Below are 26634 nucleotides of genomic sequence, written 5' to 3' on the forward strand. Positions count from 1 at the left end.
ACATACTTGCTGTTTTGCATACTTTAACTGAAGTCTTCCCATCTCCCTTCCCCATTCTGATAATTATGTTTATTTTCTAGCCCTATATATTTGACCTTTTTTCCTAAAATTTGCTACAATGTGAGTAGACTTAAAAGATGTTATTCTAAGTGAAATAAACTACACATAAAGAAAAAAATTACATACTCTTATTTATAAGTGGAATCTAAAAAAAAGTCAATTTAAATTTTAAAAATAGAATGGTTCTTAGAGGGACTTTAAATCTATTCATTATCTAGACATTTCAAATCACAGACCTTTAAAGTCCTACTAAATTGGCAACTAAATGAAATAAAGGGAGGAAAAATTTCCATCAGCTTTACCTGCACAGTTGGTGGCCTCAAAAGAGGGGTTATATTTCTCATCAACAAGATGATTATTGGTGCTATACCTTATAGGTTTGCCATATATTCCTGTTTTCATTTACTTGTAATTTTGTGCATAGTTTTGCTCTACTGGCAATATATTTATCCATGGTTTGATTATTTTAGAAGACATAAATAAAAACTATTTTGAGAATTTCTAAAATAAAGACATGTGAAATGAGGCATTGAATAAGGAAGGTTTTCTTTTACATTATGAAAGTTTGAAAACTAGACAGTGTTAATAATTCTGGGTATTAAGAAAAGCAACTCTGCTAACTGGAAAATAATTAAGTTGGATTGTTAATTAAATACAACTCTAGAGGGCACTCTATGTGGTGACTACATACTCACTCTAAGGAATTGTATGCCAAATTATTTTTAATGTGCACGCCCATGTAATAGATACAACTTGAATAAGAGGCTTTGCTGCAAAAGTTAATGTTATAGATGATATTTGTTCCCAAACATTAATCAATTTGCTCCTCAGGATAGTAAAAAACGTTCAAAATTTCTTAACCATCAATATATATTTTAGTAGATGTGGAATTTGAAATTAAGGAGCTCAATCATCCAAGTATTACTTTTGTTGAAGTTCACAGTTTGGGGAGGGATGAACTATGAGGCTTTTAAAAATTTTAGTCCCAAACCTATCTCCGTTTTGTTTATCCCCACACAGGGATAGTAAAAGGAAGTCAGAGAGGGGAAGGTAGGAGGTGGAAGAAGAAAGATGTAAGTCAGAAACTCTGTGTCAGGGAAGTACCAGCACTCTCAGAAATAAAGGAAGGTATCTGAAACTGCTAAAAGTTCAGTAGCACTTTTTGTTTACTCCAATAAAACCTGCCTTTAGCTACAATTAAAAATTCTTAGGTTTGCTTAGCAGATGTTTTAGAAAATTTTATAGAATTATTATTGATTTTAACATGTAACATGTAAGCGCTAACTTAAAGATATTTTTCTCTTTTAATAAATCCTTTTAAATCACTAGATGTGTTATAAGGACTCTGAATTTCAGTTGCTAGATTTTTGAAATAGTATGATCTGTTACTCTAAATCATTCTGTATGCATATGTCTAAGATGAAATTAATTTAATTCTCAAAGTAGATATAGATTTAATAGCATTCTCATAAACTGTAAGAGAATATGGTTAGCCTATTTAAAGGTTAGCTATTAGTCTAAACCAGATAACAATTAACTGAGTCATTGCAAAATGATCCCAGTCAAACCAATTTGATTAGTATTCTACATCAGCAAAATGAGGAAGAGAATATACTAGAAGTAGTAGGAAACTGAACAAAAAGGGGCTCTTTTCAGTTCTTGAAAGTGCTTTTCTTTTGCGATTTCTGATGAGAATGAAAAGGTTACCATGCAGCTGTGAAAAATAAGCTGCTGAGAGAAATTCTAGGCAATCGCATTTGTCAAGTGTTTTTTGATTCATACATTAAATTCTCTCTCCTTTTTCTCATTAGGTCTTGATTACTATGCCAGCTGTCTAGAGAACATGATATTATATGACAAAGGATGCCACTGTAGGAGCAGTGGTTTATTAAAATTGGACCATTAAAAAGGACTTTAAAATTAACTTTCACTTTTTTTCCATTAACTACTTATTTTCTAAAATTCCCTTTTAGGTGGGGAAGTGGCAGTTAAGGAATAAAACTCCACCTATGGGCTTCTGAACTTTTATCAGAATATTTCCTCACAAACTCTCCCACCCATTCTCAGAAACACACAAATTCGTATTTCTCCCACTCCCCTTCAAGTAGCTGCCAGACATTATGCTCTAAAGAGCCTGTCATGAATCATTAGAAATTTCTAAGAATGTCCAGGACTGAGAGATAAAGGGATTAGAAATGATGAAATGCTTCTTTATTCTTGGTGATTTTTAAATCTGCCTCACGATTTCCTTGTATATTAAATTCTGTTACCATTCTCACCAATATCAGTAACAATGGAGAAAGAGAGAGGGAAAGAGAGAGGAGGGAGAGGGAGAGAAACTTGAATATTCACATTCATTAAACTGATAACATTTTGAACATCTTGTATTGCAGTACATAGCCCTCTCAACAGCAACAGTTTTTTTTTTCCTTTTATTACTTAACCTACTGTAATGTTTACCTTCCACCTGTGCATATATTTAATTGCTTTCTGCAAGAATCCCTTAAAAACCAGATTCAGTGGCCTCTTCTTTCTACTCAGCCTCTGTGAGATCACTGAAATAATAATGACCACTCTTCTTTCTGAAATCTTCCTTTTTCCTTGGTCTCCTATTTCTGAATAATATTTTAATGGCTTTTATTTTTTCTCTGTAGTCCCCAAATCTGAATTTTTCTAATCACACAGTCCTTGTCCATTGTCCTTTAGTGTTTTTTTTTCTTATTTAATAAATCTTCTATTTTTATATCTAGGAGTTTTTGGCTTTGGTGTGGGTGACTCACATATTTCACATGTCTTAGGCTTGCTTCTGAGTTCCAGACCCACAGTGTCTAAAAGTCTAGTGGACAGCTCTATAAAACTTAATAAATGCAAACTTGGATTCATATTTCTACAATAGTTTATCCATGTAATGCAATACCAATAATGTACTAAATGGATTTTGAAGATGAAATTAGGAAAAGATAAAACTAAACAATTACAAATTTCACTTACAAGAATCAATGTACTGCAAGATCTAAGAATAACAAGGGTCCTAACAGATATTGAGACATTTTATAAAGGCACATTGTAAATAGTCAGATTCATGTAACATAATAGGAAGTTCAGAATTTTACCTAGTGTGTATGTGTGCATGCAGATGTATGTATGTATGCATATAAATGTATGCATATGTGACACAAAGCCACACTTAAGTACACTGGAAAAATGTATTATTTAAAAATTAGGGCAGAGACAACTAGTTAAATCTTTGAAAATATAAAATTAGGAATTTTCCTAATGCACATTAAGGCAAAATGAATTATAAGTGAAATAAATAAATATCAATATGTAAAAATAAAACCATAAAAATATCAGAAGTAAATACAGAGGTATATTTACATAATTGTAGCACCAGAAAAAAAAAAACAATGTCAGAAACCATAAAGGAAATATTGGTAAATTTGACAGCATTAAATTACAAACAGAAATTCTGACATCAGAAAGACATCATAAACAAAATTAAAAGGCAAACAATGAACTGGAAAATGTCAACATACAAGTGTCAATATCCTGAAATGGACTCAAAGAAACAAAAAGAAAAACAAACAAAATGGGCAAATATAATATTCTCTCTCAATCACAGATGCAAAGTTATTATGTATTGTATGATTCCATTTATGTAAAATATGCAGAAAACACATATTTATATAGTCAAAAAACAGATTAGTGGTTGTCTAAAGCTGAGGAAGGGAGGGGATGTTGACGGAAAATGGGCTCCAGGGAAGTTTTTTGGAGTGATGAAAAGATCTAAGATTAGGTTTTAGTTATAGTAATGGTTGTAAAACTATAGAATTTACTAAAATAATTGAATCGTACACTTAAAATGGGTGAATTTTATGATATATAAATAAACATTAATGAAAGTGTTAATAAAAATGGCATTAGTATTATTTCCATGCCTGAATTCAAATGAAATATATTCTCCTGGACAAATGACTCCATGCTATTATTTGCAGTATCATTTAAGGAAATATTGAGTGGTTTATAAAGATGATCCAATCTAATTTCTCTTCTGCAAGTGAGTAAACTAAAGCCCAGTGAATTAAACAATTCACATAATAAGATAGTGGAAAAGCTAGGATTTGCAAGCACCCAGTTTGCTACACTCCAAGCCTGTTGTTCATTACATTGTACTTTATTTCCTTCCATTACAATGCGTTTATAATGCTCTAACCTAAATTGACTTGAATTCCAATAAAATCAACATAATCTTTTACTTAATTATAATATATGGACTGTTGAAATAATCATTTTTTTGTGGTAGATGACTGCTCTTTATGATGAGTTGATGTGGGAAACTGTTTCATGGAAACATTAAAAATGAACCTCTTTCTTTACAAATTCTTGGTTAAGTGTTTTGAAAACTCTAGATTTGAAGTGCAGTGAGCCATAAAGCAAGAAAAAATGCATCAGATTGATAAAGTCTATTATTAGGAGGTGTAGCAAGCACATAAAGTACCTTGAGAACTTCCTTCGGACAAACAGATGGATACTTCATCATTTCTGTCATTATCCTCTCCTACTTCATGCCCAGCTTCCTCTCCTGGTGTGAGTGCAGACAAAGAAACAGATTCGGGCTGCTCAGAGAAATCAGCAGGGCCTCCTCTTGGAGGTGGAACTTCAATCCCCATTAAACGGTATTTCCTTCGTCGATTCCCAATCCAAGTCTTTATAAGAGAAATATAAGAGGGAGTTTTATAAATGTAGAAAACTTAGCAGTTCTGGCCATTAAAAAATGAATGGATGCTATATAAAGTTGGATTAAAAAGAATAAACAGGTACATAGAATAATGAATTTTATATCAAGTTAAAATAAAAATAATTTTGTTTTATTTCAAAATAAATTATTAGCAAAAGGAGGATATTTATCTAACGACTCAGATGTTTGAACAACATACAATCTATTACAGATCACTTCTGTTTCTGTCTTGATTTTGTTTCTGAGGAAATAAATTCACCAAATATCTCAAAAGAAAAATGAATTGGTTCCTTTTTTCCAAAGAAATAAGGTATAGAGCTATAAGAATAGTTCAAACGCCATTTCCAGTTTTTTCTTCCTAGGTGAAAATGTGCTCGCTATTTATTTGTTTGGCTCCATAATTGTTACCTTTGATATTCAAGTATTCTAAAATTCAATTTTATTGGATTTAGAATCAATTTTTGAAACTTATATTGAAATAAAGTTAGAATCACAGAAAATTTCAAAAGGTCTTTGTGATTTTCACTCCATTTCTTCCAAATTATACTTTACAATATTATAGCACAACATCAAAAGCAGAAAGTTGATATTGTATACTACATACATATAGCTCTATGTTATTTTATTATATCATAACTTTATTCCTTCTTCCCACTATCCCTGACTTCTGGCAACCACTAATCTGTGGCCTACTTCTGTATTTGTTTCAAGAATATTATGTAAGTGGAATCATACAGCAGTAAATCTTCTGAAATCAGCCTTTTTTTTCCCATTCAGTATAATTCCCTGGAGAGTCATTTAAGTTGTACCAGTAGTCTATTTTGTTTACTGCCAATTGGTATTCCATGGTATGTATGTACCAATGTTTGTTTAATCTTTCAGCTGTTGAAGGACACATGTTGTTTTCAGTTTTTGGCTATTATATATAAAGCTATTATGCACACTCATGAATGGGTTTTTGTGTAGACATAAGTTGCAATTTCTTTAGGGCAAATGCATAAGAATGCAATTTTGGGGTTATATGCTAGATTATATAAGAATCTGCCAAATTGTTGTCCAGTGGAGCTATGCCATTTTTCATTTCTATTGGCAATACATGAGAGATCCAACTTTTCAGCATTCTTGCCCATATTTAGTATTATCAACAATTTTTTAAAAATTGGATATTTTTAATCATGTGTATAGGGATGGCTCATCAAGTTCTTTCTTCCAACCTTTCTTTCTTTCTTTCTTTGGGCTGAGGATCGAACTTAAGGCCTTATGAATATTAAGCAGGCACTCTATCACTGAGATTTATTGAGTTCTTAATTTGTTTTTTCTAATTGCTAGTGATGTTGAATATTCTTCCATGCGCTTATTTGCCATTTGTATATCCTCTTCAGTGAAATTTCTTTTAATTTCTAATTGAAGTTTTTAATCAAACACACAAGATAGTGTAATTATAGAGTCCTTCATATATTTTATAAATGAGTTCTTTGTCAGATAAGTGGTTGGCAAATATTTCATCCCAATCTTTAACTTAAATTTCTTTCCTCCTGGTCTTTCACAACAGAAAACCAAAACTGCTTTAAAGTAAAGGATATTAATTTAAAAAATAAAAACAGGAAAGATTGATAAGTATTGAGCAAGACTGGCAAAGAAAAAAAAGAAAGCAAATTTTAATATCAGGAATGAAAAAGAGAATCTCACTGTAGACTTTGCAGATAATAAAGGAATAACAGAATAATAAAAACAACTTTACCCACACAACTTTCATGATTTAGATGAAATGAACCAATCTACTAAGAAACACAAGTAACCACAACATAAAATAGACTAATAGTGATATAATTATTTATAAAATGTATCTCATTATTAAAATTGCCCCCAAAAGAAATTTCTAGTCCCCAATCCCACAGCTAAAATCATGCTTTATTGAAAATAAAAACCAGAATAGATTGCCCCTGACAAGAGGAGAAAAACAAGGTGTCCAGTCTAATCACTCCTATTCAATTGAAGATTCTAATCCATGTGGGAATTTAAGAAAATGAAATAGATACCCAGATTAGAGAGACAAAAAAACTATAGTCCTTCCTATTTAGAGACTATATGATAGTCTATGGAGGAAATTCCCCAAAACACTGCAACAAATAAATGAATTCAGCAAAGTCTCAAGATACAATATCAACAAATATTATTTCTATACAGTATAAAAAGAGAATGTACTCAAATTGAAGTTAAAATTATAATGCTATTTTCAAAAATCAAATATTGATGTATAAACTTAACAAAACATGTACAAGATTTATATGTCAAAATTTACAAAACATTGAAGAAGTAAATAAGAATAGTTCTGAATATATAGAGAAACATTCTGTGTAAACATATTAGAAGACTCAATGCTTTAAAGATGTAAATTCCTCCCAAACTGATACGCAGGCTTAGCAAAATTCCTACAAAAATTCAGGCAAGATTTTCGTGGATATATTTAAAAGATAATTTTAAAATTCACATGGGAGAGACATGAGTTAGTATAGATGAAACAATATTGAAAAAATAAAGTGGAAGCCGTCCATATACTCAGTTTCAAGACATTAGATCAATGGACCAAAATAGACAAGTCAAGAATAAGCCCACACAAATATGAAGAGGTCAGCTGATTTTTGACAAAGGTGCAGAAACCATTCAATGGGGTATGGTAATCTTTTCAGGAAATGATGCTGGAGGTGCTGCAGTTGTGACTCAGTGTTAGAGTGCTTGCCTAGCATGTGTGAGACACTGGGTTTGATCCTCAACACCATGTGAAAATAAATAAATAAAATACAGGTATAGTGTTCATCTACAACTACAAATAAAAATGAAAAATAATTGATGCCAGAATGATTGGATATCCAGAGAAAAATGAAATGGACCTCAACCTAAACCTCACACCTTACAGAAAGATGATCTCAAAATGGATTATAGATTCAAATTTCAATCCTTAATTGGCTAATGATACTCCTTCTTTGTATGCCAACTAGAATTTCTTCTGTATAACAGGGTCTACAGAAATACAAAGCCCCTTTAGAAGCTTTCTGATTCTATATAAAAAGCATGAATAAAGTTAACTTTATACTTGGTAAGAGTTTTCAAAAAAATACATGTAGTGCAACATAGAAGAACTATTCAGTTATTCCAAGAATACTAATTATTTTTTGTAATTTTTGGAGAATCTTCAAATTCAGGTAACTTAGGACTTCGGATATGTTTAGCACTCAATACTATATGTGAAGTCTGAAATACATTGTTTTATAAACTTACAAGTGAAAATCATCTAATCAAAAAATATTTATGGATATTAATTTTCCTAGTTTTACTAACTTCCCCCTTAGAAGATATATTTGTTTAAAAAGTCCTGTTCCATTTCGAATTCCCATTATATCATATCTGTGAAAATGCACTGTTAGACTTCAGAAAAAGTAAAGAACTGCAACTTCTTAGTAAAGCACCTTTAAATTGTCATGTAGTCTCTCTGTTTTCCATCTGTGAATATTTATGCTTAAAAATTATAATGCAAACAATTTTTCTTTTACAATAATCCTGGGCCCTGTTGCTGCAGTAATCATATAAACAATAGGAGGAAGACACCAGTTTCCTCAGAATGCTTCCTGCTTCACTTGGGTCACAAAATGTGATGAAGGGACAAGATAAAGAAACATAAAGACCAAGTTCTTTATCTTCGATTTCTTTTGCAACAATTTTGGGAGAGTTAAGTGATTCTGAAATGTACAAAGATGAAGCAAAGTTATGGAATATAGATATTGGGAAAATGTGGGAATTTATTGTATAGGAAGGCTAAAATATTTCTTGTTTGGTATTCCTCAAACTAAAAAGAGATGGGAATGACTCTGTATAAACACATTTTAGTGGGTTTATTACATTTTTATAGAACCATAGAAGATGGAAGTGATCTTGGAAGTTGCTATGGTTTGAATATTCACATCCTCATTTTTCAATTACAATGTTGAACTCCAAATCCTCAAGGTAAAAGCATTAGGAGTAAGGGCCTTTGAGAGTTTATCAACTCCTAAGGGTGAACTCTCATGAATGACAGTGCATTTTCCAATGAAACCCCAGAAAACTCCCTCACCCCTTTCATCATTTGCAGTTACAGCACAAAGACCACTGTCTGGAAAATAGACCCATAGCAGACAAAAAACACGCTGGCACATTGATCTTGGATTTCCCAGCCTTCACAACTATGAAAAAAAAATGATTTTGCTTATAAGCCATCCAGTCTGCAGTATTTTGTTGAAGCCACCTGCAGTGGTTAACTTTATGTGCTAACTTAATTGTGCTAAGGGATGCCCAGATAGTTAGTAAAACAATATTTTGTGTGTTTCATGAGGATGATTCTGTAAGAGATTAGCATTTGAATAGGTGGACTAAGTGAGAAGTTAACCCATATCAACATGGGTGGGCATCATCCCAATCACTGAAGGCCTTAAATTTCCATATCGTCTTTGCATGAAAACTCCAAGAATATGGAACATAACACCATGCAAGTTTACCAAGTCCGTTTTTGCATAGTTTTTTTTTAAAGTTCTCCTTCTTAAACTGAATAAATATTTCTTATTTCTTGTAGGCATTATTTCCTTTCCTTTGCTCCAGATTCTTGTCAGCTCAGCTTTTCTCTACATCCCAACTGTTACAGAGTATTTTTCTCTATTTCACATTAAACACTCCTAATTTTGAAATACATAGTTTATAAATCATTTTATATGATAGATTAGCAAGTTATTTTATCACTCTGGGCCTCAAACTCCTTATGTGTGAAATCAGGGAACTGGTTTCCAAATCTTGTACTTTGCTGATAATGAATGTCCCTCTGAAGTGGTCATACATCTGTAGATTAACAGTATTTTTAACCAGAATTTCTATATATTAACATTAGAAATATAATGGCTATTAAAATGAGTACCATCAGAACTCATAAATTTCCAAGCACATTTCTATTAAACAATATGAAACTATATTTCAAACTTTTAGTGTAAATAAATGTTACCATATATTTGTTAATCTGGGAATGTTACATACAGAGTTTATCTTTCTGTTAGATATTCATTGATTCATTCCACATATAGTACCAATCAATTATTATGTACCAAGCACTATTATGGTGCTGAGGATACAGTGGTGAACATAACAGGCACAATCCATTTTCTGATGGATATTGAACTTATAAACTAGAAGTGGTATGATAATGAACAAGTACATAAATATAAATTACAAATTTTGACCAAGTGTTAAAAAGAGATAGAACCACCTGATGTATTCAAAAATAATCAGAGTGTAGCAAAGTTTTCTTCAAAGTTATCTGATCATAAAAATTATGATTCGTGGAAGTTTCTCAAAAAACTAAAGATAGAACTACTGCATGATCCAGCTATAGCACTCCTGGATATATATCTGAAGGAAATAAAATCAGCATACAAAATAAATACCTGCACAACCTTGTTTATTGTAGCACTATCCACAGAAGTCAAGATATGGAATCAGCCTAGGTGTCAAATTATGAATGGATAAAGAAAATATGGTATTTAAACACAATGGAGTATTAATCAGCTATAAAGAAGTATGAGGATTCTTCACAACAAAAGAAACAATCAATAACAGGAAGAAAGCCTAAAGAATGGGAGAAAATCTTCACCATCTGCATCTCAGATAGAGTTATTAATCTCTAGGATATATAAAGAACTCAAAAAACTTAACACCAAAAAACAAATAACCCAATCAATAAATGGGCAAAGGAACTGAACAGACATTTCACAGAAGAAATACAGTCAAAAAATATATGAAAAAATGTTCAACATCTCTTGCAACTAGAAAAAATGCAAATCAAAACTACACTGAGATTCTATCTCATTCTAGTCACAATGGCAATTATCAAGAATTATCAAGCAACAATAAATATTGTCGAGGATGTAGAGAAAAAGGTACATTCAAACATTGCTGATGGGACTGCAAATTGGTGAAACTGAAGCCAGAATTGGAGACAGGTGGTTAGTGTAGATATAGGGAATCAGGTCAAATACAAGAATGGAGTACATGTGATTTTTATTTCAGTACATTGTTATAATTATTCTATTTTATTATGTTATTATTGCTAATCTTGTACTCTACCTAATTTGCTTATTTTTCATTATTATAATTATTAAAAAAATTCATTGCACAAATTAATGGATTACACTGTGATATTTCTACAGATGCATATATTATGTCCACCCCATTTTCCTTTCCGTTTCTTTCATTCTCACCCAAACCTGTGATTTCTTTCCAGACCCTAATAGTCTCACTTATATAATCTTCCTGTATTTTTTATTTGCATTTCCTTGATGACTAAAGATAATAAGCACTTCTTTATATATGTATTATCATTTGTACTTCACTTTTTTGAAGCGTCTGGTCAGAACATTTGACTATCAGTTCATTTGTTTTTTCATTAAGTTTATTTTAGCTCTTTACATATCTTGGATATTGATCCTCTGTCAAAGGAACACCTGGAAAAGATTTTCTCCCATTATTTAGGTTGTCTTTTACTCCATTGATTGCTCCCTTTGCTGCACAGAGACTTTTCAATTATATGTAATTCCATTTGTCAATTCTCGATTTTGATTCCTGGGCTATTGTAGTTCTATGCAGGAAATCATTGCCTGTGCCAAAATCTTTAAGTGTTTCTTCTTTGTTTTCTTCTAGCAGCTTCAAAGTTTCAGATCTTAAATCAACCTCTTTGATACATTTTGATTGGATTTTAGAATAGGGTGACAGGGTTCTAGTTTCTATTTTCTACATGTGAATATCCAGTTTTCCTAGTTCTATTTGTTGAAGAGGCTGTCCTTTCTCCAGTTATGTTTTTGACTCCTTTGTTGAGTATCAATTGGTTGAGGATGTGTAAATTTATTTCTGGGTCTTCTCTTCCCTTGTTCTATAGGTCTGTTTGTATGCCAATACCAATATTTTTGTTTGTTTGTTTTGTCTTTTTTTTTTTTTTTTTTACTATGGCTTTGTACGACGTATTGAAATCAGGAACTGTCATACCTGCAGCATTGCGTTTTTCTCAGGACTGCTTTTGCTATTCAGGATCTTTAGTGTTTCCAAATGAATTTTAGGGATTTCTTTTCTAGTCACTGGTAATTCTAATGTGGATTACATGAAATCTGTAGTTGTCTTTGTGATGTAGGGTCATTTTAGCACTAATTCTCCCAGTCCATGAACATGGGGATCTTTCCACCTTCTTGTGTCTTCTTACATTTCTTTTCATCAGAGATTTGTAATTTTCATTGCAGACATTTCTCAATTTCTTACATTTATTCCTGGTTATCACATTGGTAACTATTATAAGTAGGACTGCTTTCATAATTTCTCTCTTATCCAGTTTATTGTTGATATATAAGAAAAGATACTGCATTTCATATGTCGATTTTGTATTTTGTTATTTTGCTGAATTTACCAGTTCTAAAATCTTTTGGTAGGCCAGTGGTGATGGCACACTCCTATAACCCCAGTAACTTGGAAGAATAAGGCAGGAAGGTTGCAAGTTCAAGGCTAGGCTGGCCAATGTAATGAGAATGTGTTTCAAAATAAAAAATAAAATGTGTGGGGATGTGCCTCAGTGGTAGAGCACCTGTGTATTCAATTCTCAGTACCAAAAAATTAATTGATTAAATAAATAAAATAAGATATTTTGGTAAAATATTTAGGGTTTTCTATGTCTAGAACTGGGCAGCAATTTGAATTCCTCCTTTCCTATTTGTATGTTTATTTTTAAATTTTTTTTGTCTTGCCTAAGTGCTTTGGCTGGAATTAATGGTGCCGAAATGAATAAGACTAATGAGAGTGGACACCTCTGTATTTTCCTGATCTCAGTTTTTTTTTCCCATTCAGGATGCTCTGGCTATATGCATTTGTAGTTGTATGATTTCTGCAGTTTCTCTTGCTGATGGCCTCCATTTTCATTCCCAAATGAGATGCAAGATATTAATTTTTTTGAATTTGTGAAGATTTACTTTGTGTTCTAATATACAGTCTATTTTGGAAAAGTTCTATATGCTAATGAAAAGAATGTATATTCTCCAGTTGTGGTTGGGATATTCTGTAGATGTTGGTTAAGTCTTATTGGTCTGTACTGTAATTTAAATCCATGATTCTTTGTTGCTTTTTTCCTGTATGATCTGTCTATTGTTGAGAGTGGGGTATTAGAGTCATACGCTATTACTGAATTGAGGTTTATCTCTCAATTTATGTCTAGTAGTGTTTGTTTAATAAAGTTGGGTTACTTAACATTCACTGCACATATAATAGTTACAATAGCTATGCCTTCCTGGTGTACTGTTCCTTTGATCAATATATTGTGATATTTTCTATCTCTTCTAATTATTTTTGTTTCGGAGTTGATTTTCTTGAATACGAGTATAGCTACTGAAGCTAGATTTCATATTCCATTTGCTCAGATTAAGTTTTTTGCCATTTTTCCACTTTCAATCTGTGTATGGTTTTGTAGATGAGGTAAGTTTCTTATATAAAGGATACTGTTGTAACTTGTGTTCTAATCCTTTCAGTCAATCTGAATTAAGACTACTACTTATAATCAAAGATAGTACTTTTCCTCTCACTTTATTGATTTTCTTTTGGTTGTTTAGAACATTCTATGTTAATTTGTTCCTATTTTATTCAGCCTAGAAATTTGATGGGTTTACTGTATTGTTAGTGTTGATCTTTCCCATTTCTCATTTGTATGACTCTTCCTCTAATGGGTTTTATTATTTTTCATGCAATCATGATTGTATTTGTCTTTCTTCCTCTTCCACATATAGACTTTCCTTAGGTATGTTCTGTAATGATAGTCTAGTGGTCATGAATTCCCTTGGTTTTTGTTTATCCTGGAATATCTTTATTTCTCCTTGATCCTGAATATTAATCTTGCTGCAAATCACAATCTTCTTTGCCAGTTATTTTCTTGTAGCATTTGAGACACTATATTCCATGTCCTCCTGGCCTTTAGAGTTACTGCTGAGAAACCTGTCATTACCATACCAGGTTTGCCTTTAAATGTGATTTGGCAATTCTCTATAGAATTCTTTAATACTCTTTCGTCATCCTGTACTTTTGGCAATTTAACAGTAATATGTCATGGACTTGTTCTTTTCTGGTAAAGCGTATTTGGGGTTCCTAATACATCCCATACCTGCACATCCACGTCTTTCCCAAGATTTGGGAAGTATTTTCCTCTTATTTTGCTATGTTCTCTGTGTCCTCAGCATGCAGTTCTTCTTCCTCCAGTATACTGATGATATAGACATTTGATCTTTTGGTGGTGTCTCAGACATCTCACATATTCTCTTCATTTTTTCTTAATTTTTATTGCTGTCTGAATGCAATATATTTGGCAGTGATGTCCTCGATCTCTGAAATTCTTTCTTCTGCTTGATTTAATCTTTCATTCAGGTTTTTAGCTGAGTTTTTTTTTAATCTGACTTACTACCTTTCATTTCTAAGATTTTTGTTTGGTTCTTTTTCAAAATAACAATATGCATTGCTCATTCCCATGCTATATTGTCTTCTTTGAGCTGTTTGAATATGATTGAGTTCTTTGACTTTTAATCTACTTTGATATCTCTGAAATCTATTACTACAAAGTTATGAGCTTTAAGAGGTGACATACAGCAGTCTACAATTGGAGGAAAAGAGTTTCAAGCCCTTAAGCTTAAAACTTAATAGAGTTACTAACAACAGTGCTGTGGAAATAGAGTTACTAACAACAGTGCTGTGGAAATCTGCAACTCCCGACAGGGGCTACTACTACCAAAGTAGGGGTAATCACAGATGGCAGGTAGTTCTGCTACCTATACCATAATCTGCCTGAAGAGTTAGAGTGTCCCATTCTTACAAATCTTGTAGAGACAGTAGGTCTCTCCAACCATGATGGGTTATACTTTGTGCCCAAACTCACAAATCACAAAGAAGCTACAGGAAAATTACTCTATAGAGTCAAGTTGGAAATAAATTCAACATCTGATAACAAATCAATACCCCAATTCATGATGGCTGCATATAAAAAAGGCCTTGATATTTAAAAAGAAGAGTCATACCAACAAATGTATAAATATCAACATAAAAACATAAGAAATATGAAAAATAAGAAAGCATGTCCCCTCCTAAAATTCACAATGTTCAATGTCTGATATTCTTTCTTCTCCTAGATTTAATCTGTTGTTGAGGCTTTCAGCTGAGTTGTTTTTTAGCCTGACTTAATGTCTTTCATTTTCATAGTGAGGACTAGGGGTTGGTCTCTCAACTCCTACTCATGGGACTTCCTTCAGATTTATCATCTCTACATGATCAGACAAGGTGTGAATGTCATCAGTGTAGAGGACTGACTTAGATGTGCTGTCATTAATAGTTGTGTTTTTCCTCTCCGCTTCTACTGTGGGGCCCAGGAGTTGTATGTCAGCCTCATCCTATCAGTGACCACCTGGGGATAAGTTGACACCTTTTTCTATGAGCAAAAAAATTTCTGCCAGGGTGTGTGTGGGACTGGACTATAATTAGAGCTGGGCTGAATTCCTCCTAGCTGAGCTTGCAGTACAGGTCAGAGGTAGAGCACACACTCAATATGTACAAAGCCTTGGGCTCAATGACTAGTACTGTTAGAAAACAAGGAAAAAGAGGGAAAAAAGTAGTAAAAATTAAAGAATAAAAATAGATAAATAAAAAATTAAATGTGCAACAAAAAGGGAATATATAACATTATTAAAAAGGGAAAAGGAATGAAAAGAAAAAATTAAATTAAGCAATAAGTTAAAAGAAATACAACAATAAAAGATAAAACAGATGGAGAAAATAAAAACAAATAAAATTTACACTGAGCTAAATTGCATGGAAATGCTTCTGTCCAGGTCTTCTAATTTGTAATCCTGTAGGGATGAGGAGTAGTAGTGGGTTGTGACCACAGCTTGTTTTAATTCTTCTTATCTGTTGCCAAAGATATTGGGGCGGCAGGCAGTCGCTCCTTCTGTTTCTTGCTGAATAAATTAAGGCAGAATGTGTTGACCAAGGCAGAAGTATACTTTATCTGGAAGTTTTTAGTCTTTGAACCCAGAGTTATGGCAAATGTTAGAGCCACAATGAGCCCTTCTCACCTACAAAGTTTTGGCAGAAGGTGAAACATGTGGGCTGTTTATTTGCTCTGGAGGGTTTTTGTCTATGCATTTAAGGGTTGTGTTAAATGCAAAATCCATTGAAGATCCCCAGAATGCCTCTGAAGCTAGAAGGAGCAACTGAACCACTGGGTTCTGTGTTGAGGGAGGGTTATAGAGACCAAGTGATTGGCTACCCTTGATTTTGGTGCCTTCAGTCTTGTCTGCTCTCCATGCAAAACCACACGTGACTGGGTTTGTTCCAATTCACAGAGGACAGTCATTGTGCCTTCCACTACTGTCTCTGTCACAGCTTGCATTCCCTGTAGCATAAACCTCTCAGCAGGTTTGTGTCAGAGACATTCCTCTAAGCCATGTCTGATGCCTGCTTAGGCAATGCAGTGGAGTGTCCACAGGGACACTGAGATGTGATTTTTACTGAGTTTTCTTGTCCCCAGAGCAGTTTAGTCTCTGACAATATAATTCTTCTCAAGATGGCTCCTGGCTATAGCACTCTGAGAGTTTACTGAAAGATACAGGGAATTTCTTCTCTGAAATTAGCTTATTGTGAAGACTCCAGGTCACCTTTTTATTTAAGGTGTTGTTATGCAGGATGCAGCATTCTACCTGAAACTTTGTTCTCCCAACAAAAGTGCCAGTTACCGGGTGCTGGCCTAGTTCTCTTTTCTTGCTTCACTGTTTTTGGGTACAGGAAAAACACAGGTTGTATTGTATATAGGGTCTGGTATTGATTATAGTTTCAGGAATCCACTGGAGATCTTGGAACATATTGTTCATGAATAAGCAGGGGGAACTACTATATAAAAAGGAATGAATGAATCTAAAATTTCAAAATTATACCGTAAGTAATGGTTAACTAAACCTGTGGCAAAGATCATTTTTTATCAATAACTATCACAGTGTTATCAAAAACTGGAAAGTATATTAGATTTTAAAACATTAAATAATTTCCTGAAATCTCAAGAATATATTTTTTTGTGGCAAATGCATTCCACTTTAGTGTAATTTACCAGATGTTACAAAGAAGTTCTCTTAAAGCACACGACCTCTTCAAATTTTCTCTCTGACATGAGCATGCTAACATCTTCAAAAATCACTAGAAATAATAGATAATATAATCAAAATTTCTTCCTCCTTTTCCTTCTAACTAGGACTTGCTTCAGGGGCACAGGACTCTGCACATAGTAGTGGATGAGTGAGGGTTCTCATGTCAATGGCTTTGGTCGTTGACAGAATACTTGTCAGAAATTCTGTGAATATTTTATCTTTTCATTGTATGCTTTTAAAAAGTTGCTATCCTTTGCTCCTGTCTTTTGCAATATGGGGTTCTCAAGGAGGATCTATGGTAGAAAGTGGCACAGATTCCTTATTAGTAGCAGTGACATATTCACAGAAAAATTAAAAAAATGAAAAACTCAGTAAAGTTGGCAGATAATTTGAGCAGATATTATTGAAGGCAGAGCAAAAGGATAAAAAGATAAAAATGAGAATCTCAGAGTAAAAATTGTATTCCAGATGCAGAGATTTAACCAATCCAGATTGAAAAACATTAGAAGATTTCAGAAAATATAACTTCAGGATTTGTTTCATTACCAAATATTTATGAATGAATTGAAAGGAGGCATACACAACTGGGATACTGTTTGAGGGTAAACTAGTATTAAGCATACAGAAATCTAAACAAGCAAACATAATAACCAAAACAAAAACTAAGTAAACTATGGACTTCAGGGTAATGAAATAATGTCATGTAGAAAATGAAAAAATGATATTGTACAACACAACTCAATGGTCAAACACATTTATATAGGTATAATAATGTTAATAATGAATATCACATTGACAAAAATTAAGGGAGGATAACGGGAGAGGAATTATGTATGTAGATGAAATGGTCAATGAGACAATTATAAAACAGAATTCTTTAAAAAACTTGCATTTCAAAGTGAAAAATTAATACACGAAGTCTAACATTGAAAAATCAAGAAGTAGCAATATAAAAAGATATGGAAAAGACACCTGGCTGTTCCTGATATTTATTCTTACCTTCTTTCAGAATAATAGCAAATTTAGTTGGGCACATTATTGCCACAGTAAAATAATATTCACACTTCCCCTGTAGTTTGGTATGACCATGTGAATAATCTTTAGCCAAATGGGTATAAATTCAAATATCATATGGCAGTTTTTAGGAACTCCATTTGAAAGGTAGCTCTTTCACACCCTTTGACACTTTCTCCCCCACTTCTCTGTTGTACTGCTTAGATTACATATGCCATCATTTTGGACCTTGAAGAAAGAGGATGCCTCATAGCATAACAAAATAGAAGATTGAAGGCACCAGGGTTATAGGATTTCATAGAACAGAACTGCCATGCTAGCTATATGCTAGCTATACATGGAATTATTTGTCTTAGTCACTGTTACTTTGAGTTTTTCTATAACTTACAGCTATATGTAAATTTAATTAATACAGCACATCATTTATAAATGGAAGCAGATACCAAATGAATTATCTAACAGAATGGAAAGTGAGATTCTGGCTATTGAAAAATGGTAGGCTAAGAGGAGTGAGGAATGTTCATTTTGTGACAAATTCTATAAAATTTGACTTAAGGTATGTTCCTATATAACCCTGATTTTAAAAAAAAATGACTATGACAACAAAGACATATGCTCTACATTTCCCTTTTCTTGGCTTTTACTTAGGCTCCTCATACAAAGATCCTGCTCCAATTCTTTTGTCATTTGTAGTCTTGTGTCATCCTTGTTGGACTCTAAGCTCCTTAAAAATAGGAAGTGTCTAATGCATTCTCCCTCCTTGTTAGTATACAATAACACATAGCATCATACTCAGTAAACACAGAATTGAAATTGATTTCCCATCTGAATCCTAATGAGAAAAAGCAAGGCTCTAAACAGGACACTATTTTTAGAATAGCATTCATTTTGAGAAATATGTGCTCCAACATTTCTCCCTACATTGTGCTTTTCATATGTATGTGAGGAAATACTTTATTTCTTTTAGAATAATTTTATGTTTTGTCACTTGTTCTTTAATAGTACTATTCTGTGGGTCTCCTTCAATGATCCTCTAGTATTTGCTGATGCCAATTCTTACTTGCTAACAAGAATCAATTGTTAGCATCTCTTCACAACTTTGCATTGAAAGACACATGGAATTAGCTATGGTGGAAATCTTTTTTAGTTTTTTTAAATATTGGGGATTGAACCCAGGGTCTTGTACATGCTGGGTAAGTGCTTTATTACTGGTCTATTGTAGTAGCCTTTGTAAAAATAATTATTTGAGACAAGGTCTTGCTAAATTGCCCAGGTTGACCTTGAACTTGCAATTCTCATGCCTAAGCCTCCTTAGATTACAGGTGCATACCACCATGCCTGGTCTAGGGTGGGAAATTATACCACAGAAATCAATAAATAATAGTCACAATTTCATTTTCCTTAAAGAGCTGATTGTCATACTAGCACCACAATTACCTAAAACTTTATATCAAGGGTTTTCAAATGGGACATAAACCACTGTTACCATAATTAACCAGTATATTTTTTAATCTATCATTCATTACATGAATATGTGAGATTTATTTCAGATAATCTCATACAATTTTAATAGCATTACTGAGCATATATTTAATATCATACAATTCACTTATTTAATGTCTATAGTTAAACATTTTCAATATAGTCACAGAGATGTGCAGCAATCATACCTCTCTAATTTTAAATTAATTAGATTAATTCAAGACAAAACAGAGCTCCATATTCATTAGCAGCTATTACCCTGTCCTTAAGGCCAGGTGTGAACATCCATTAATCTACTTTCTGTTTCTATAATTTGCCTATGCTGCACATTCCATATAAATTGAATCATATAATATGTAACATTTCATGACTAGCTTCTTTGCCTTTGTATGATATTTTCAAGGCCTTCCATTCTGCAGGCTATGTCAACTTTTTATTCCTTATATGGTCATAAAATCTATTATGTGCATATACTGCATGCATTTTGTTTATCCATTCATTTGGTGGACATTTTGGATACTGTGAATAATATTGTTATGAATTTGTGTGTGTACGTTCTTGGGTGGATATATATTTCCATTCACTTGAGTATTTATCTAGAAATGGAATTGTTGAGTAATAAGATAACTCTGTTAAGGTTTTGAGGACAATTTTCCAAAGTGGCTAAAAGATTTTACATTATGCCCAGCAGTGTATAAGGGTTCCAATTTCTCTACATCCTGACCAATGCTTATTATTATCTGTCTTTTTTTATTATAGTAACCATGGTATGTGTTAAGTGGTATCTCATTATGGTTTTGATTTCCATTTTCATAATGGCTAATGTTAAACATGTTTTCGTCTCTTTATAGGCCCTTTCAAACTTCTTTGGAGAAATGTTTTCACAGATCCTTTGTTTATCTTTACCTGCCATATTTGTCATTTCATAACTGAGTTGTAAGATTTATTTACATATTTGGATATAAGTTTATTATTAGATACATAATTTAAAAATATCTATTATTCTGTAGGTTATCTTTTCATTTTATTGATGACATTGTTTTCAGCACTTCATGTGGTGTTTTGAAGCTTTCATTTATGCCACTCAACTCTAGCATGGCAATAGATAAAAATGCCTTACCCGAACTATTTCACAATCAACATTTAATTCAGTTGCAACAGCTTCAATCTTCTCTCTGCAAACAGAGCCCAGGCTGGTCATGCCATTGTCCCAGTACTTCTTCAGGGTGGCTAAGTCTCGATCACTGAACTGAGTGCGGTCCTGTAGCTGAAAAATATATATTTTAATTAAAAATCAGAATAATCAAAGGAAGCAGTGTTACAGTGAGGATCATTAAGGTGAGCTATACTGTTACTTTAAACATAAAATAGTAGGTAAATATATTTTACAATTCTTTCTCTGTCTTCCCTCATTCTGAAAATGAGTATTTTCATTTATTTCCAAAATATAATGTGATGTGCTAGGATGAAGTTGGATTTTTAATTGACAGAAATTTTGAAATGTTGATTTTAAGTGATTTCAATTCACAAATAATACTTGTTCATTGTCAAAAATGTAGATAAATAAGAATTGAAATCACCCAGAATTTGTAAATAATACCTACTAACATTGTAATGTATATTTCTTCTTTTTTTATATAATACACATTCACATTCACATGGTTAAAAAATAAAGTCAGGATTACATCAGTGTACTGCCTTTTGATAAATTAATCTAAATTTTCCATACGAACCTAGATATTGGTCTCCTAATCATATTATTTTTAATTTAAAAGGTAAATAGGGGAAATTTAAGAGGATAGTATAGCTATAAGAAAGCAATCATATTTATAGCTTCAAAAATATTCACAATAAGCCTAACCTTTTTGTTCTCAAGATTTTTGTTATTCAATAATCTATGGGATTTATACATTGTTTTAATTCAATGAGTCCTAGAGGCATTTGTAGGAAGTAATTCAGAAACACCATAGAATAATGACCTCCATTTTTCTGATAAGGTTTCAGGAATTAAAGGTCAAAGGGTTCATTTAATAGAGCATAGAGAGTCCATGACTGAGTGAGAAATATAAATAACTCTAATTTTTTGTAGAGACATTTTCCCTATGACTTCTCCAATTAACTAAAGGGTGGTAGAAAAATCCAAAAATGGACTTTAATTAAAAGTATATATCTTGCTAAGTTTGTGTATGTGTATATTTCTGAGGAGAGAAAAGAGAAAGTGAGAGAGAGAGAGAGAGAGAGAGAGAGAGACTGAGACTAAGACAGTAAGAGTGAGTTTAATACAAATGTTGCAAATCATAGCATGAGGTGTGAGTTTCTGTTGTTGCCTTCTGTCTAAGATGACAGTGTTAGCGCCAACAAAGAGACTAGACATCACATACTTTATAACCATAGTTGGCTTTCCTTTCTAAATGACAACTAAAGTGGAACCCTTACTAAATCAGTTTTGGGTAACGGTGGAAAATGATATATAAAACAATAACTCATCACTTTAAAAAATTACCATAGCTAAAAATGATGTAATAACAAAAGGAACAAGTATTTTTAAAGTTATAACTCTTTGAAAATCAATTTTAGCCATGAGGAGGAAAAGCAATATATGAATTTTAGTTCAGTACAAATAGGGATGCATCTACTAATATATTCGATCATTAGATATATCTTTTCTCCCTACTTAAAAAATCTCTGGGTAACGTGTTTATATAATTCCTAATAATAAATTACAAGTTCCAAATAAATGAATCAAACCATATTATCTCAGATTTTTTTCCTCAAGAAGAAGAGTCCTAAGTTATTTTGTTTTTGTTTTTGTTTTTGTTTTTTACAGTCTGACGATCACATTAAGTGTTCATCTTGCATCAATTGCACAATAGTTGTGTAGCTAAAATTATCAAAACTGAGAACAAAATAAACAATGTAAAATTCTAGGAAGATTCAAATAATTCATCAAAACAACCAGCAAAAATATTCCCATAATTTTCCATTGCACCAAATTTTCCCCTGCAGGTTAAGCTGCATTTCTGTCAGAATGGAGGGAATAATGAACAGAACACTGAACACACTCAGCCAATTAATTTGTAATTCATTTAGAGGACATGCAACGCTGATTCATCCCTTAAATTGAACTAAATAAAGCCTGATTTGATTTGCTAGAAATGTGCTGGGGTCTTAGCATTAGCAATGCTAAAGGCGACCTCTTATGACAATGCCTATTAAATAGAAGCTTATGGGAGAAGAGCAGTTATTTTTAAAGCTCCCTAAGAGCATATTTTAACTAAGAAAATAAATAAGGTAATAAAAATCAATTAGAATTAAAACTGAATACTGATTTAGAAAAGGGAAAAAAAGTGGACATTTAAAGGAGAAAGTAATGTTTTCTCTAAGTTCGCCCAAAGCTAAAGTCAGTTTTGTCTTTCTGTTGGAATCTCAAGCACCTTTAGTTTATGAGCATCCTGATGCCTAAGCCTGTGGATTCAGGTAAAGTAGAGAGGCATTTATTTTGTAGATTTCATGAAAAGAGTAGCATTATAATAACCCAGGAAATGTAGGTGAAAGCTGAGGTTTTCTGGTTATCAAGTAATCAGAAAATTTCAGATAATTTTGGTGACTTTGCTCGCTTTATATTGCCATGTAACAAATCTTCTGGTCTATTCACCAACCTCAATGACACTTCTGGGAATTTGGTCCTTTGCTTTTATTTAAAAAAAAAACTTAAGTGACATAATGCTGATACAGTGGTGAAGAGATTCTTGTACTAAGTATGTGCCTTAGCAAATGTGAAAGTGAACTATATATTTGTATTTAGATGAAATTTTTGAAAGACAACAATTGGTATTTTGATGGGTCTTGCATTGAATCTGTATATTGCTTTTGGTAGTAGGGCCACTTTGACAATATTAATTCTCCCCATCTACGAACATGGGAGGATTTGCCATCTTCTAAGATTTTATTATATTTCCTTGTTCAGTGATCTGTAGTTTTCATTGTAGAGATCTTTCACCTCCTTGGTTAGATTAATTCACATGTATTTTCTTTGAGGTTATTGTGAATGGGATGATTTCCCTGATTTTCTATTAGCAGAGTCACTGTTGAAAGAGAGGAAAATATTGAATTATCAATGTTGATATTGTATCAAGTTACTTTACTGAATTCATTTATCAGCTCTAGAAGACTTCTGGTGGAGTTTTTTGGGTCTTCTAGATATAGGATCATGTCCTCAGGAAACAATTTGACTTCTTATTTTCCTATTTGTGTCCTTTAATTTTCTTCTTTTGCACATTGCTCTAGATAGAGTTTCAAGAACTATATGGAATAGAAATTGTGAGAGTGGACCTCCTTGTCTTATTCTGATTTTAGATGAAATGCTTTCAGTTTTTCTCCATTTGATATGCTACATAGCCTTTATAATTTGAAGTAAGTTTTCTAATTCAAGCAATACTTCCTTCAGCTTCCTTCATTATTTTTCCATGCACATTCACTACCCTTCCTTATGCAGATTCTCATTTTTGATGATAGTTCATGCTGTTGAGATGTCAAACTTATTTTGTTAAATTTCATTCATCATTCCACTAGATTATGAACTCATTACTTAGTATGGATTATGTGTATTACTTGTATTTATTTAGTTAGTTATTTTTGCAGTGCTGGAGATCAATCCCATGGCCTTGGACAAGCTATGTAGTGAGCTAAGCCTTTAACCCTTAATACAAAACAGAGTCAAATAATCAGAAAGGTACAAAATGAGCTATAATCTCACTCCCTTCCTTACTTGCAAAACAACAATCCTGACACCAAAAACAGCCACTGTTAGTAATTTCCTCAGTAACACTTCAGGATAAAAATGCACATGTACACTTGGGAAAACCAAAACAAATGGATTATACTACAAATTTTTCCGCTTACTCAATAGTGTGCCATGGAAAACTTTCCATATCAATGTAGGTAGCTGTACCTTAATCTTTGTGTGTGTGTTTGTGTGGTAAAAACATTTAACATGAGATTAAACTTCTCAATAAAAATTTAAGTGTACAATATGCTACTAAAAATTATAGGCACAAGGTAGTATGGAAAATCTCTAGCACTTATTCAATCTATGTAAGTGAAACTTCATATACACTAAATATATACTACCTATTTCCCTCTCCCCAAACCACTTTTCCAGTCTCTGGTTCTATACAATTGACTGCTTAAAAAGATGATTCATGTAAGTTAAATAATGCAGTATTTGGGTTGTGGTTGTAGCTCAGAGGTAGAGCGCTTGTATAGTATGTGTGGGGCACCAGGTTCGATCCTCAGCAACACATATAAGTAAATAAACATAAAATAAAGATATGTGTTCATCTACAACTGAAAAAAAATTTTAAAATAATGCCACATTTGTCATTTTTTGACTGACTTACCTTCACTGAGGATAATGTCCTCCAGGTTCATCCATGTTGTCACTAATGACAGGATTTACTTTTTTGTTAATTAACACACACACACACTATGTGTGTGTGTATATATATGTATATATATTTATACAAGTAAATATATATATATATAAAATGGTATATTGTTCACCCCCACACCATATTTTCCATATTCATTCATCTTTCAATGGACATTTAAGTTTTTTTCCATATTTTGGTTACCATGAATAATGCTGCAAATATCATGGAAGGGTAGAAAACTCTTGAAGATCCTACCTTCAAACCTGGAATTCCTAGATCACGTGGTAGTTGTTTTTTATTTTGTGTACATCTCACAAAGTAAAAATAAAGGGCAGCTAATATTTTTAGCTAAAATGTGCTGTATCTTATGTATACTATACAATATCATTATTTATTACTGGACATTTAGTTATTTTATGTTATTTGTATTCAAAAATAATGCTGAGACAGATATCCATGCACATATATCTTATTTTATATTTTCAATGACCGTGATGTATTATTTCTACTAGTGTGTTTTGAATACTAACTTTTCTTCCCATTAGTGAGGAAGGGAGTATTGCCTTGGGGTAATCAGGATGGCCAAAACATATATCCCAACACGAGTCAGAGAAGATCAACAGGATTGTACTACTTACATATACTTACTGCTGTGGAATACTGTATGTTACATAGGACCACATGAGGTTGCACTTGGAAATGGCATGAACAAGCAAGGGTTGTGGGAGGCAGACTTTGTCATAACAAGAGAGTAGTGTCATCTCTGATTCCCACAGGAAGATGTGATTGAATTTTTTATATCATTCTGTGCACTAGCAGGGTACTGAGGTCTGCTACTCACAGATAAGCAGGCATTGCACTTGGTGCCCATGATTAAGATGGTTGTTTGAATACTGTACATTAACTGCAGTAACACAACTTGGAAGTGCTTTTGAGACATTAAGGACAAAGAATTTTAAAGTCTGCAAAAGTAAATTGCCAAGATACTTTTAAAGGTAACTCCATTAGATTAATAGCAGACTTCTCAGCAGAAACACTATAGGCCAGAAGGACATGGATGGATAAATTGCAAGTCCCAAAAGAAAATAATTTCAACCAAGATTATTACACATAGAAAGGTTATACTTCAAAATCAAAGGAAAAATAAACAGATTCCAAGATAAGCAAAAATTGAGGGAATTCATGATTAGCAGACTAGTCTTGCAAAAGATGCTTATGAGAGTCCTGAATTCTGAAGTGGAAGAAAGAGAACTCCCACCACGATAGCATGTGAAAGTATAAATTCCATTAGAACCAGAGATATAAATATGAGAAATATAAAGGGATCAAGCAGTATCAGTATGGTAAACCATCAAGCCACAAAGATAAATAAGAGGAATAAGATCATTCAAAAAATAAGAAGAAATTCAACAAAATGATATGCACAATTCATAACTATCATTAATAACACTGAATGCAAATGGTCTTAATTCTCCAATTAAAATGCACAGACTGGCTGCATGTACTAAAAAACAAGAGCCAACAATTATGCTGCCTACAAGAAACTCACTTCACTGGTAAGGACACACACAGACTGAAAGTGAAAGGATAGAAAACAATATTATAAGTAAAAAGAATGCAGAGTGAAGCAGGAGTAGTTATGCATATGTCAAAGCAGACTCAAGTATGAAAACTATAAGAAGAAACC

The 26634-nt window shown here is 32.7% G+C and overlaps 1 protein-coding gene across 1 annotated transcript in view; it reads right to left on the minus strand.

Moving 5' to 3' along the window:
- The window catches only part of Hdx (highly divergent homeobox), a 127361-nt gene that overhangs the window by 15380 nt on the left and 85347 nt on the right, over positions 1-26634 (minus strand). Inside the window, exons 5-6 of the mRNA XM_047536614.1 lie at positions 20636-20782; positions 4559-4766 (exon numbers count right to left, since the gene is read on the minus strand). Of these exons, the coding sequence (XP_047392570.1) occupies positions 4559-4766; positions 20636-20782 (355 nt within the window). The remainder of the gene's footprint in view (positions 1-4558; positions 4767-20635; positions 20783-26634) is intronic.

The sequence above is a fragment of the Sciurus carolinensis genome, chromosome X, assembly GCF_902686445.1.
Source record: "Sciurus carolinensis chromosome X, mSciCar1.2, whole genome shotgun sequence".
NCBI classification, from domain to species: Eukaryota; Metazoa; Chordata; class Mammalia; order Rodentia; family Sciuridae; genus Sciurus; species Sciurus carolinensis.